Source organism: Capronia epimyces, assembly GCF_000585565.1.
Source record: "Capronia epimyces CBS 606.96 chromosome Unknown aczIQ-supercont1.10, whole genome shotgun sequence".
NCBI lineage: Eukaryota > Fungi > Ascomycota > Eurotiomycetes > Chaetothyriales > Herpotrichiellaceae > Capronia > Capronia epimyces.
This window is the reverse complement of record NW_006912913.1, coordinates 860,548-874,319: the sequence shown is the minus strand read 5'-3', so window position 1 is coordinate 874,319 and position 13,772 is coordinate 860,548. Positions and strand designations below refer to the sequence as shown.

Genomic DNA, 13,772 nt, shown 5'->3' with positions numbered 1-13,772 from the left:
AGAGAAGAAGACAAGAGAAGAAGACAAGAGAAGAAGACAAGAGAAGAAGACAAGAGAAGAAGACAAGAGAAGAAGACAAGAGAAGAAGACAAGAGCCAAGGATGAATGGGTTCAAACACCATTGGTTCAAACACCATTGGTACTATACTACCTTGGGTGCTGGCATCGCCTTGGGGGTGGGTGAGGCAGAAGGGAGGTGAAGAAGAGAAGAAGACAAGAACCAAGGATGAGTGGGTTCAAACTCCATTGGTACTATACTACCTACCTTGGGTGGCAGCGTCGCCTTGTCATACTCTGGCAACAGTGGGATGAATGCATTCATTTCCGTCTAAGACTTTCTTTCGTCAAGACTTTCTTTCGTCAAGACTTTCTTTCGTCAAGACTTTCTCTCGTCAAGACTTTCTCTCGTCTAAGACTTTCTCTCGAGAGCGACGTCCATCCTGACAAATTGCTTTCTCTCGAGAGCGACGTCCATCTCTGACGGGTTGTCAAGGTTTCCTCTCCCAAGATAGAACGTCCAAGACATTCTCTCGAGAGGCCGACATCATCTCTAACTCTTGTGAGGCGACATCCGTCTCTAAGGGAGTCAAGGTTTCCTCTCCCAAGATAGAACGTCCGCCTCTTGGACCCGATACACGCCGTCCACGCTCTCTTTGCCGGCTCCTCGCATTGAATTCAAGCCGTGGCAGAGTTCCTGGGCAAAGACCTCTCCTACGCTCTCCAGTTGGATCGGGGTCTCAGAGGACCCTGACTCCATCATCCTGCCGTGACTTTGATTTTGAGAGTGACTGGGACCTTCACGATGGTTGGGTTCAGGTGCAGATCCAGGTCCGTAACTCTGCTGTGGCCTAACATCACGTCCTCGTTCTCGCGTCAGCCACGTCACGCTCTTCCCTTCGAGCCCGCACGCCACGATGCGGCTGAATCCCCAGGACAAATACCCTTTCGATAACGGCGAGTAGGAGCCCGACATTTTCTGCGCTGGAGTGAAGTCGTAGGCATTGGCCGTCGATGTTGGCAACGCGGCGTCGAACACATTCAAGCCAATTCCGTGTGCAGTGACGCCGCGTGAGACTTGGACCCCAATGGCGCAGATTTTGCGGTCGCTCAGAGGATGAGCCGCGACTGGTAATTCTTGCGAGGGCTGTTGATCTTTGATCCAAACACCCGGGTCGTCCGTCCGCGTCGTTGGCACGCCCCACGCCGCACAGGTCCGGATCACGCTCTCTTCGAGCAGTCTCACCCAGCACCGCGCGGTGATGCCATGGCGCCGCAGATCTACCACAATATACCCCGTCAACTGGCCTGGGGCGTGGTAGGTCAGGAGGCCCCCCCGCGGCGAGGCGTGGAACGTGGCGCGACCGTTGGCAGTCAGGAAGGCTTGTTGTTCAGAGGAGATCGGGTTCGCGAGTAGATGACGCCGGCCGACGGTGTAGGTTGGCAAGGTGGAGAATGTTAGCAGGGTTGGATCTGGGGGTGAGGATTCAAGGTCGAACCAGCTTGATGTAAGGTTGTTGGGAGCAGAGCCGGGCCCAGTAATGCTGACACGGTCGGACGTGTGTGACCTGTTACCGTTCCTGGGATTGGGATTTAGATTTCGACTTGGATCTCCATCTGCGATTGGACGTCTGTCTGTGTCGGGAGAATGTCCGCTCGAGCTCGAGCTCGACCTCAGCCCGGTGCCGGTGCTGTGATGCTCGGTTCTCCCGTTCTTGTATGCCTCTGCGTCGCTGTGGACGACATGATTGCTCTTCTCAGGTTCGGAAGTCGAGGTTGGTTCCCCTCCTCTTTGGGCAGCGCGGCGGAGCCAGTCCTTATGCGCAAATTGTCTTTCCACGAGCGCATTCTGCAAGCGCAGCGAGTGTGCGTAGGGTATCAGGTGCGGGATATGCACATGGGCTAGGCGCATCGCAGTTGCATCGTTTCAGCACTGGAGCCAGCGCTTCAAGCTTGTTATGGATAGCCGGATGCTTGACCAGCTTTGGGCCGCGGTGGTCAGGAAGGAGGGAACGGAGCGAGACCGAGATCGAGATCGATGATGTCGGAGCTGGAGGATCAGACTGGGACTGCGGTTGTAATCTACAGTACCTGCCCGGTGACTAGGAAGGTCTGAGAAGAGAAGGAGGTCTGGTCTATCGGACGATTCACAGGTGTGGTCTCATCAAATACAGTATGCAAGCAATGGCCATGTACGGAGTATGTACTGAACCAAAACCAAAACCAACGTCAGTTCGCGGACGTGTTGTTCACTACTCGGTGGGAAAGTTGCGTCGAATCTTCATCTACAGAGTACAGAGTGCGGAGTACGGAGTACGGATACATCTGGCGCTGCTCCAGTAGTAGCTCGGGCAGGGACCTAACCCTAACCCTAACCCTATGCTAGAATTAGCGACACTTCCCTCCCTCCTCGCTCGTCCCTCCTTCACACCCTCCTGGTACTTGATTCACCAAACATGATTCGATACTTAACCCTTAGATCTCAGTGTCTGTGTATCATCGGTTCGGTCGTCATTTATAAGTTTGGACTCTACTCCTTAGGTACTCCGTAGCGCCTAAGCGGGAGCCTCCTAAAGCTTAGGTGCAGCTACCGGGCCAAGAGGCTTAGGGGCCTTAGGACCCTTAGGTACATAGACTCGACCGCTTATTCTTAGGTGCTTGTTTGGTGCTTGTGTGTACACCTGCCTCGGTAAGAATAGACTGAGCCCATAGAGCTTAGGGGCCTCCTTAGCCCTTAGGGGTCGACCCGTCAACTTCACGAACCGAGCCTTAAGCTTCCTCTGCTCATGGAAAAAGACTCCAGGCCTCTCCGCCTCCCAAGTCACGCGGTGCATGCAGCTACGACCTCGGCTCCTTAGGCCTTACCGCAAGTGTCGAAAGTGAGAGAAGTTACGCCTCCGACCTATTTGGGTATTTGTGCAACCCGCGCTCATTGATGGCTATCTGGCCGTACAGGTAGGTGTCACCTAGGTGTCAGCCGGTTGCGATCGGGACCTTGCCATCGGCACTGAGGAGGTTGCTATTGTGTCGTGCTCTGTGAAGGAATGAAAATGAATGGTCGATGCTTGCGATCATCTTGACAGTGTGGTTCAACCGATTATGCACCTTCGCCTTCAGGCATGACTTGACCAGAGGTCTGGATCATAAATCCTACACCTCCCCCGTTGCTGCGGACGCCTGAGCGAGCTGTTCGAGAACGTCGCTCTCCTTTCGCCTACAGTACCTTGCCGGCCGGAAAAGAAACCCACAGGCGGCGTGAGATCCCGCCCGGACACTTACTATCAAACCGATTTGCGCGAGCCTCCCTCTTCGGGTTTCGTGAATACCATATATCATACATCATGACTAACCCTCGAAACCCGGCCAAAACGTCTCCAGCAAGGTCGGGGTCAACGTCTGAACGAACGGAGTGTGTGCAGAGCGGAGCATCGTCCGACAAGAGGGAGAGGACCGACCAGGCTCTATCTGAAGTGAGTATTGGATCAAATCTCCGCCCCGATGCAGAGACACCGGCCGGACCTAAACCTGCCTTCCAAACCGTGTCTCAATACATCAGCTCGCGACAACTAAGTGATGGGGATCTGACTGGGCACACAGTACTGCAAGTATCTCGGCGAATACCTTCACAGGACCAACTTCGACGTCAAACTAGATGACGAACCAAGCGGACGGACTGGCTGAGCGGACTGGCGCTCACACCGCAAATTCGAGGTAAGAATCTCGTATACCCCGGCTGAAGACGAGTATGTTCCTTTGAATTGCAAACAAACCGAAAACTCAAAATCCAGGAAGGATCGCTCGACCATGGTCATGCCTCACGAGGGCAGTGAGCGAGTCGCAGCAGGAGGGAGAGCGGGAGCGGAAGTGGGAGAAGCGACTACCTTTGGCGACGATTGCGGGTGGATCAATGATGTCTAGACTGACCAAGGAGAGAGCATTCGAAGCAGGTCGAAGAAGGGGAAAGTGTGATAGCAAGATACGGCGTGTGCGGGTTATATTTCCAATTTCACAAACGGCGGCGAGGGCCACGGGAAAATCTTATCTCCTCGAGGCCATAATAGTCCACTCCAGGTTGAGGAAACTGTCCAGCGCATTCGTGTACCAAGGTCACTCGGAAGTGGTTCAAGCTGGCTCAGAAATAATCGGCTGCGTCAATGTCGCGATATCTTCTCCTCTGTCCGAGGCCCGCCTCAGACCGGACGGGTTTACTCGTCTTGCTCTTCCCATCGTACCATCCTTCCACAAACGGGCCTGAGGCCCTTGGACCGTCTCGATCTTTCTGGAAAATGTCCACATGCATTGCGCCATCATGTTCGAGGCTGGTCCTCCAACCGTAGACCACCTGCGGGTTGTGGAGTGTTTGGACGATCTGCTCCCCCCGTAGCAGGCATCCACGATCGCCCAACTGTGAGAGAAAGGTGAAGTAGAGCTTTGCAATGGCGAGCGGGGTGTCGTCTTTGATGATGGCCTTGTTTGCCCAAACGATGACGGCCATGAGGGTCCAGAAATGGATGAAGGGGATGACGGCCAGAATCGCCCCGGCGTAACTCCAGTGTACACGGAGCACCTGAGCAGCGATGGGCGTTTCCCCGTCAGTCACATTTTTCCGCGTCATGGCATTCGAGCTATCCATAATCGCAATGGCTCCCATAGAAAACGAAGAAATCGCATTGGCCATGTCCGATTTGCTGGGTATGGTCGTGAACCCATAGTTGGAGAAGTTGGTGTACGTGTTCGACAGTGCTATGCCGCCGAGAACGGGCGGATTGTCGCTCCAGCCGATTGCTCCAGCGAGCATCCGCGCCGTCAGATCGGAAACGGAATAATCTGCAGGAAGTGTGCCAGTGTCCTCGCCGACTTGAGAGACAGTGTTGTTACAAAGAAAGAAGCGTCCTTCGAGAATGGTATCGCTGTCGTCGTCAACCGTATTGGTTGGCACCGACGCGGCCTGAAAGGATCTGACGTCGACACACCGTGAACCACAGGTCGAATTCAACATGGACAGCACCAAGAGACCTGCTGGACCAGGGGGAGCAGGGAGTGACTGATTGACGTCTTTTTGGCCGTCGTCATACACAATGTACGACAAATTCCCGTACTGACCTTCGACAACTTTGTAAGCGTCGCAGGATGCGTATGTACTAATATATCGGGTCGAGACGGTCTTCTGTTGGTAGTCGGCCGCGTTGGAATCCTGGAAATAGTAGAGCGTCTGCCCATCAAAGGAGGAGAAATAACTTGATTGGTATTCGCGCGAGCTGCTCATATCCAGAGGTTGCGTGATTTCACCCGTGACACCCCAGTTTTGAACAGTGCTGAGGTCCATCAGGTAGTGGCCCGTTGAAAGGGCATCCAAGTCGACAATACTGACACTCCCGTGCTTCAAGAGGACATAGTCCGGCGATGTATCGAGATTGTAGTTCAGACCGATGATGCCGACAAGAATCGTGATTGCCATATGGACGAGAAGCCACAAAAAGCACAAGATTTGCGTTCTCGAGGGCAGAAACTTATGCTTGGTGTCCCGAGCTTTCCAAAGAAGTTTGAGCACATTCATCAGACTATCGCAGCCCATGACCAGGTCAAACGTTTCCAGCGGTCGATAACAGACCGCCAGCATCCGCCAACGCACTAATTTCGCATAGCTGCGCAGTGATGCAGCCAGATTCACACCGAGCAAGAGAGAGTTACCAGTCGTCAGAGCATTGAAGACTCTCCGCTGAGGAACACTAATGGTAGGTTTCCTGGAATATGCGTAGATGATTCCGAAATAGCTGACGCATAGAACGAGGGTGTTGAACCATTCCCCGATGGTCAAGCGCCAGAGGCGATTGCGCTGTCTCGTCCGCCGAAATTCTGTCATTGTGTCCTGACGGGAAATGTCCTTTCCCGAATATTCATGCAGGGATGGCCTTATAGAGAACTGCATGCGTTGTTTCAAGGCGCTGAGAGAAGACTGCTTCCTAGACTCGTGTAGTTGCTCGACCGGACGGGTATCCGCCACTTGTACTTGTGTCAAACATCGACCACGGCGAGAGAGGAGTTTCCATACCTGACTGCGACCGTCTCGTCGATTCGTCGTCCGAGTCATCCGCATGTACAGCGGCAGGCGGAACCTCTGTCAAAGGTGGCCCTTCCACTGGATGAGGAGGGCCCATCTCAGTGTCAGGCAAGGCCTCGTGCGAGTGTTGCTCAGCATTCTCAGCATCTCTGCCCGGGAGCGGCGAATAGTCTGCGGTTGTGTTGGATGCCATCCTGTACCTTGGGCAAGAGTCACCAGCATGGTTCTCTGCTGACGGGTCATGCTGGCACTTTAAAGAGAAGAAGGTCGTCCCCAGGCGAACAGCACAACATTGCTAGACGCCATACCTAGCCTGCTATTCTCAGGCTAGGCGTGAAACCTGGTAGATAGATGACTAGCTCGGGATGGTTGGGGGCTATTTGTTTCATGATTCGGGGGCAGCCACTACTGTTGATTGTGAACATCAACCGAGGACTGGGCCGGGAAGATGACCAGGATATATAAGGCTTGGATGTCAGACTGGCTGTGTTAGCTTGGGGGCCTTATAAAAAGCCCCTAAGCCCCGGTCTCTTCTATCACACTTTGTGTGACCGGCTTGTGGCCGGCTCTACTGCCACAAACCTGTATCTTGGTCGTCTCGACTTTGTGATCTGGATGAGTTGGCAGCCAGCTCCGTGAGAGGCAACTGGCAAAAGAGATGGGGCTGTGTTGAGTTCAATCTTGGAACAGTCGAGAAGAAGAGCCGCACTCGCTTTGTCACATGTAGCAAGTGCTTCATAATGGGTTGTCAGGTAGCATGCCGGGTAGGCGTTTCCGAACTGTGGCATGTTGTGAGGCTAAGGAAGGGGCCTAGGCTACAAAAATACTGACCCTGGTCAAGGACTTGGTGCAATTTCATGTTGCGCCTCTCCCGGACCCTGGCACCAACCTGGTAGAAGTGATTTGGCATGTTGGATCAATAATGCCCATGCTCCGCTATTATATGATGAGCCTATCGAGTCTGTTGCGGACCGGGGGCACTCGTCTGCCTATTCCATTCTCTGTATCCGTACTCCGTACTTGACCGTTGGTCTCTGTAAGTGGAGAGTAGAGGTTGAATTGATCCAGTTGGCGACCGGATTGGTCAAATACTATAGTTTTGCCACGCGAGATTCTGTACAGGGTACAGAGTATCCGTACAAGACCCTAATGACTCGGGAACTCGTGTCGTTCACGTCCTTTGCGTCAGAGAATCCCACCGATCGAGAGAACCTGAAGGTCATGTGCTCAGTGCTGACCTCGCTCGCTCTTTATTGGTGTGCAGCAATCCTTAGGTCGTGTAAGAGCGTCACCTCTGATGCAAGGTCGACGGGTGTTCAGTGGTAGGCTCTCGAAATGTGTAAAGGCCAGAGAGAGTATTGATCTCGCGGCATAGCCTGTAGGGCTATGAAACAGCCCTCCCAAAAGGACGCAGACTCTGCTACCCAACAACATTTCCGGCGCCTTTGTGATACCACAGCCAGCCTGTGACAGGTGCAGAATGTCTGGTTGAAACAGCAGATCGCATCCTGACCCGAGAGGTCGTCCTTAAGCTGCCGCTGTAGAGCATCCGTGTGTGGATTGTAGGACTCTGTCCGTTTCATTTTTGCCCGGCTTCACTTGGCTTCTTCGGCAGGTTGACCAGTCTGTTCCAATTCCTTGTCTCTTGCTTGCTTGTCAAAATTCAGCCCCAGATTTTCCCATTCATCCTTTGCCATCAGCCCTCTCTCCATTCGACAGCCCAAGTATTCCTTTGCCAGCAGTCTGCATTCTTCGTTATTCCTCCCGGGAGGATTTTGCCTTCTCAGACACCGCAGATAGGAGGAGATTAGGTATTTGCATTCAGCATCGTGGTCGAGTGGGAAAGAACCACGCTCTGGAGGGGTGGGCTTGACGTTGAGGGCGCCGCCGCCGGGAGCACCGAACCCTGACATCGATGCGCCTTGCAAGAAAAAAAGACACGGGGTATATCAGCGATAGTAGTTAATGGCGGTGTAAGTGACACATGCAAACTCGACGGTGTACAACGATGCTGTCGCGGTTTGAACAAAGAAAAGTCGACGATTGAGCAGCTCAGTACAAGTGGTTCCACTACGGAGTACGGATACAAAAGTTCATTACACGTGACAAGTTATTGTTTCAGCACCGTATTACCATGTTCATTCCACAGTATCATTCACTCGAACCAGGATCTATATGAAGATGCAAGATAGCTATCAATCTGTTGGAACCCCATATCTGGAAGGACGTCGTGAGCGTGCTTCTATCTGTCACCAATCTGGGTCCTCAGACACCTCTTTCATGGTACACCTCCGCGCGAAACTTATATGCCTCTACTTTTGAGATCGACGACTATTGAGCAATCAGTATCAGAGATCTTCAACAAATCGCGAGAATGAGATGGGTGATCGGGTGTTGTCAGTTCTCCAAGGTGATGTATATTCGACACGGATATTCAGCAAGAACACAGCGAATACATTGAGATTCATCAGGAAAGGGGAGACCAAGGGGAATGGGATTCCTCACCTATTATATCATGACTTTACGGTCTATGCAGACATACACACCTCACCTAACCAGCAATAGTCAGTTCCAGTGTCCAATAGAAATCAACAAAGTGTTCAATCGACAGAATGAAGCATCTATTTCAGGCTGTCAGCCGTCTGTCAGCAAGTGCGACCTCTCGATGTCCACGGCGAGACGACATACCTCATTAAATCAGAATTTTCAGTGTTTAACGTTCATGCCCGGGCATTTGCTCGGTTCAAACAGTGTGAATAGTGTTCATCATATGATGCGTGGATGGAAACGACGTATAAAAGCATAGATCATTACCTATGCATAGCGCTGTCAGCACGTTTCGAGTATCAAACCATACATATGCAATTCTTCAAGATGTAGATCAGCTGACGAGTTCTCAACAAGTGTCACAGCCTCCAGCACATCCACAAGATTTGTACGTCCTGCTTTTACGGATGCGTGAGGTTGCGCACGCAATCTGTCCGCCCGTTCGTTCAAGTGTTCGTCATGGTAGGCAGAAGGGGATAGCATTCGCAGGATGGTTGGGAGGAATGTACCTAATAGGTAGTTGCAGTTAGCGTCAACGCCTGCAAGAATGATGGAAGGATAGGAAAGAAGGTCGCCAGTCAGACAAGGCTGAAACTTGTAGTAGGACAGATTCCACATGGGTATTAAGTCTGAGGAATGCCTTTCGTGTCATAGGGTCATCACCGGCGAGGGAAGAAGTTGTATCGTGTGTGTACCTTTTATTTTGAACAACATTGTGTTCACAAGCCGCAGCAAGATAACATCATGCACCTGTAGCACCTACTAGGATGACATGTTAGCCTTCTCCCACAGAAGGTAGAATAGAATCGACGTAGAAAACAGTCAACATTCAGCGGTTTAATGAAATTTGATCCTCAGAGAACAAAAGCCCTCGGAGTTGGATTGTAAATGTTCATCATTTGAAGGGCTTTTCAACATGCAGCAAGGAGCTTACCTGAGGCGCTAGACAAGAGAGTATGGTGGTGTTGGTGAGTCGAAGAATATCTAAGAACGTGTAGAAAACAGACTGAAGAAAATACCAGTAGTATGTCGCAGGCCTTGGCATCTCGCCGCTTTTGTGACAAAAGGATGCGAGCTTCTACTCCGCCATCCTTGCCCAGCCTCGACAACACTATCCGTACTAGGTACAGTAGTATTGGCATGGGAAGCGTAAATAAATACAGCTGATGTGACGTCAAAGCATCGGCCCTCGCTGGTGAAACGCCTCATAAATATAGACCTAGGATTGTATCATAGCAGGATTCAGACTCAAAGCGATCAACATGATTCGAGTTATATGGAGACCATAATAGCCTCTCAAGTAGTAAGAAAGAAAGCATGACCACTCCAAAGTGCCTGTTCGCAGATATGCACGAATTCCCCTAGTTACTATCCCAAACAACTGAGCTGAAACACCCAGTCACTCCGAATCCAGATATGGAATCAGACGGCACCCACTCCAATCACGCGAAATGTTTTCAAACTTGGACTCTATTCCCAGGTCTCTCTTCGTATGGTCCGGAATCTGCTCCATGAATCACGGCCGTTTCTGTGGCCTCGCGCTGATCAGGCAGACCAGGCCCAGTAATGTGCTGCTCAGCCGACTCCAAGTCGTGTCGACGCGCCAACTTTGCCGTTTCCCACCCTTCATCTCCGACATAGTTCGCGCGGCCGACTCCCAGCCAGAAGGCGCGTTCACGGCTCCTTGCACCCCAAGCCCATCCACTGCCTCCTCGAATCGGGAGATGGTACCAGCGGAAGCCAAACCAGGCCATGAAAATACCAATCAACGAGCCGGAGATGATATCGAAGCCGTGGTGTCGGTAATCGTACCACCGCGATAGTGAGATAAAGAACGCGACGCCAATGGGGACAAATGCCAGGATCAGTAAATAAATCGGCGGCGCAGCGGCCTCGTTGCGGGGAGGGATCGGGTGATGATCAGAAGAGAAGCTGGATGAAGGCAAAGATGCCTTGGACCGCGGATGATCATGATCGCGGTTGTTTTCTTCCTCAAAAGTCGAGATGTGGCCACGGCTGTTTGGTGTAGATGTCTGTGGTAGAAAGGGAATCTGCACGGCGAACTTGGCGCAGAGAAATAAAGTGAGGTATAGCATGCCAGCCCAACTGAAACTCGAATGGCCCGACGGCCAGCTCGCGAAGGCATTACGCATCTTGTCCTTGTCGGTATTGCGACAGATGTGCCAGTCCACCACGACCGGCACGGCCGAACTCAAGGATGTTCCCAACCCGCCGACCTGGTATCTTCGGATGGCTTCAGGACTGGTATCCGGGTCACACACGGCCAGCATGAACGGCCGCGGTTTTCCAGTAAGGTCCTTCAGACCCTCTGTGATCATGAATGCTCCAGCAAGCGCAAGTCCAAGTCCCATCCACGCGGTATTCCATTCCCATATCTTGCGGCGCCAAATCAGTGCTCTGGGCGTGGAACGGTGCGCTGTCGGGCCTGGGACGAATAGCAACGAGATGATGGCGGTGATGACGCCGGGTGCAACGAGACCCACGACGATCAAGACAGCCGTTGACACTGTGTCTCCATGGTAAGGGAACGATATGTTTGGATCCTGTAGCGAAAATGCATGTCTTGCCCCATCGATCTGGCTGAAGCCGCCACCGACACCTGCCGTGCCCCTGCAGCCACATGTTAGTTTACGCCTGTATCAGCAGCGCGGCAGGTATATGTTCGGTATGGCCGCTGCGGAGACGAGACGTACAGTATCAAAATCCAGTCGAAGATATAAGAGACAATGAGTCGCTTGGAGACATGCCTCACGCGACCAGCGACGCTGTTCACCGTCTTTGCAGCAGCCACCATTTGTGCTAAGTGAGCATGCGACACAAGTTCACCGAGCCCTAAGAGAGGTAATTCTGAGGTGCGGTAGTACCATTACCAGGTAGTAAGGTATTCTGTACTTTGGGGACCACGAAGCCAGGGTTGTCGGAGTCGCTCGGATGAGTTTGATGATTACCAGTACTACTCCGGACAGGCACGTCTTGTGTACTCCGTACTAGTGCAGAGGCCTCCTAAGTGCTAAGCCTCCTAAGCTTACGCCTCAGCCGACTGTCATCGCCCCCCGCAACCCCAATCAGAAGTTGATATGCATACTTCAAACCACTATGCAATTACCCAGGCAGATAGAAACTACGACGCAATTGAAATGCCGCAGAAGTAGAGCAGCTCGTGCATACGCAGGAAATGTGTATGGGTGCTAATTCGGCTGTACATACGTATTCTATTTCTTCCCATCCAGGTCGGCATAGAAATTCCACCCAAACGACTCCGAGGGATCGTTGAACCTCAGTTTCTTGTCGAGCGCGTCGACTTTCTGTACGTCATCCGGATCAAGCTTGAAGTCCCCGTCAAGGTTGGCCTTGATGCGCGCAGGGGTTTTGGATTTTGGAATCACGCTGTGGCCCTTCGCAATACCCCAAGCCAAAGCCACCTGGGCACCGTTCTTGCCATACTTCCTGCCAACGTCGGTGAGTACCGGGTCGTCGATAAGCTTCGGCACATTCTTTCCATCTTCATAGACAGGGTTGGCGTTGCCGAAGGGCGAGTACTGTGTGACATGAATGCCCTTCTCCTTATGCCATTTCACGAAACCCGGTTGCTGCAAATAAGGGTGGCATTCGATCTGGTGGGCGGCCGGGACGATGGAGGTCTCTTTTAGTAAACGCTCCAGCTCTGCTTTTGAGAAGTTGCTAACGCCAATTGCTTTAACTTTGCCCGTTTCGACAAGCTTCTCCATTGCCTTGTACGTGTCCACATAATCGGTTTTGCCGGCGAGGATCTTATCACCGTCCTTGGGGAAGAGCTTGTCGCTCTGCGCGAACGGACTGGGCCAGTGCATCAGATACAAGTCGATGTAGTCGGTTTGAAGATCTTTGAGGGACGCGTCGCAAGCCTTCTCCACATCATCCGGATGGTGTGAGTTGTTCCAAAGCTTTGTGGTGATGAAGATATCGCTGCGTGGCACGCCGCTCTTCTGGATGCCTCGGGCTACACCGGGCTCGGTACCGTAGACTCGTGCCGTATCGATGTGTCGGTAGCCAGCCTTCAAGGCTTCGAAGACTGCATCTTCCTGCGATTCTTTATCCTGCCATGTCCCGAATCCAATGGCTGGAATCTCGGCGCCGGTGTTCAGCGGGAACTTTGTCTTTGTATAACCTGCAAACATCCTCTTCTGGCCTGATAAATGCGCTGATAACTGGATTAATCTTGAAGGTGCCAGTGTGTTGAATCGAAACAGCATGATTGATCTTTGTCTGAAAACGCAGCTGGAACGCAAAGAACACCGTGCTTGGTGCAATTGCAATGAGGTTGGTTGATGACGCTATCACTCCGAAGCTCCACGGGGACGTGCCGACTTTGCCGTCACTGCCACTGGTGCTGCTGACGATTGTGCTGACGTTTGCTTGCTACGCGATTGGAATCTTTATCTTTATGGGGGAAACAGTGTCACGGTGTGTCATACAGGCGCGGGGTGGGTGGTGACTACTACTGTTCCTGGTGCTGATGTCACATCTCCCACCACACCACAAAATATCGGACATGAAATCCGTATATGGCCCCAAACCATCTTGACTGCTGCCGTATTCGGCTGATTGCTTCGAGTTCCTCACTCAAGACACTACTAGGTAAATGTGGGATCCTGGATTCTGCAGCTACATACATACCTAGGTACTGATGCTATATTCCGTATAGGCACGGCTGCGATGCCCGAGCCGCATGAACATCTGCTTATGGCATGCTGGCTGGAGCGACCATTGCATTACAGGCATCGCGGGATTGCAATGTGCCCTGATAACTATCCTTTGCTATTGTCCAATCCCACCTGACTACACCTTTCCCCAGAGGACCGCGGTTTCTGACCACAAAGGAAGATGTGACATTTTCGACAAGCAGGCAGCAGAAGGCTGAGAGCCGGATGCATCACTACAAATGAGAATGAGACGAGATGCTACATCCTATCCGCGCACGGACATGGCAGGATAGACAAAGCCCTTGTCCTTCCAAGCCAATCGATGTGCGTGTTGGCACTGTCCCCTGCTGGGCCAGGCTGCTCTCCGTTGGCCTCGAAGCCTTGCATTCTTTCTCCGTTGTCAGGGAAAGCGCCATTCTTACTGTTAGCGGACGCCAGCTTCTGGGCTCACTTGCTATCTTGGA

At 52.3% G+C, this 13,772-nt stretch overlaps 5 protein-coding genes across 5 annotated transcripts; all 5 read right to left on the bottom strand.

Moving 5' to 3' along the window:
* Window positions 1-586: 586 nt before the first annotated feature.
* Window positions 587-1,909, bottom strand: A1O3_09871 (uncharacterized protein; the record flags this gene model as incomplete). Its single annotated transcript, XM_007739963.1, has 1 exon — window positions 587-1,909. The coding sequence occupies one exon, from the start codon at window positions 1,907-1,909 to the stop codon at window positions 587-589; it is 1,323 nt and encodes a 440-aa protein (XP_007738153.1).
* Window positions 1,910-4,129: 2,220 nt separating this feature from the next.
* A1O3_09870 (uncharacterized protein) lies at window positions 4,130-5,860 on the bottom strand (the record flags this gene model as incomplete). The annotated part of the gene is made up of 1 exon (XM_007739962.1): window positions 4,130-5,860. One exon carries the CDS (start codon window positions 5,858-5,860, stop codon window positions 4,130-4,132), a length of 1,731 nt encoding a protein of 576 aa, XP_007738152.1.
* Window positions 5,861-7,653: 1,793 nt separating this feature from the next.
* Window positions 7,654-7,971, bottom strand: A1O3_09869 (uncharacterized protein; the record flags this gene model as incomplete). Its single annotated transcript, XM_007739961.1, has 1 exon — window positions 7,654-7,971. The coding sequence occupies one exon, from the start codon at window positions 7,969-7,971 to the stop codon at window positions 7,654-7,656; it is 318 nt and encodes a 105-aa protein (XP_007738151.1).
* A 2,091-nt stretch (window positions 7,972-10,062) lies between these two features.
* Window positions 10,063-11,420, bottom strand: A1O3_09868 (uncharacterized protein; the record flags this gene model as incomplete). Its single annotated transcript, XM_007739960.1, has 2 exons — window positions 10,063-11,236; window positions 11,320-11,420. 2 exons carry the CDS (start codon window positions 11,418-11,420, stop codon window positions 10,063-10,065), a joined length of 1,275 nt encoding a protein of 424 aa, XP_007738150.1.
* Window positions 11,421-11,838: 418 nt separating this feature from the next.
* A1O3_09867 (alcohol dehydrogenase (NADP+)) lies at window positions 11,839-12,858 on the bottom strand (the record flags this gene model as incomplete). Its single annotated transcript, XM_007739959.1, has 1 exon — window positions 11,839-12,858. One exon carries the CDS (start codon window positions 12,856-12,858, stop codon window positions 11,839-11,841), a length of 1,020 nt encoding a protein of 339 aa, XP_007738149.1.
* Window positions 12,859-13,772: the final 914 nt, after the last annotated feature.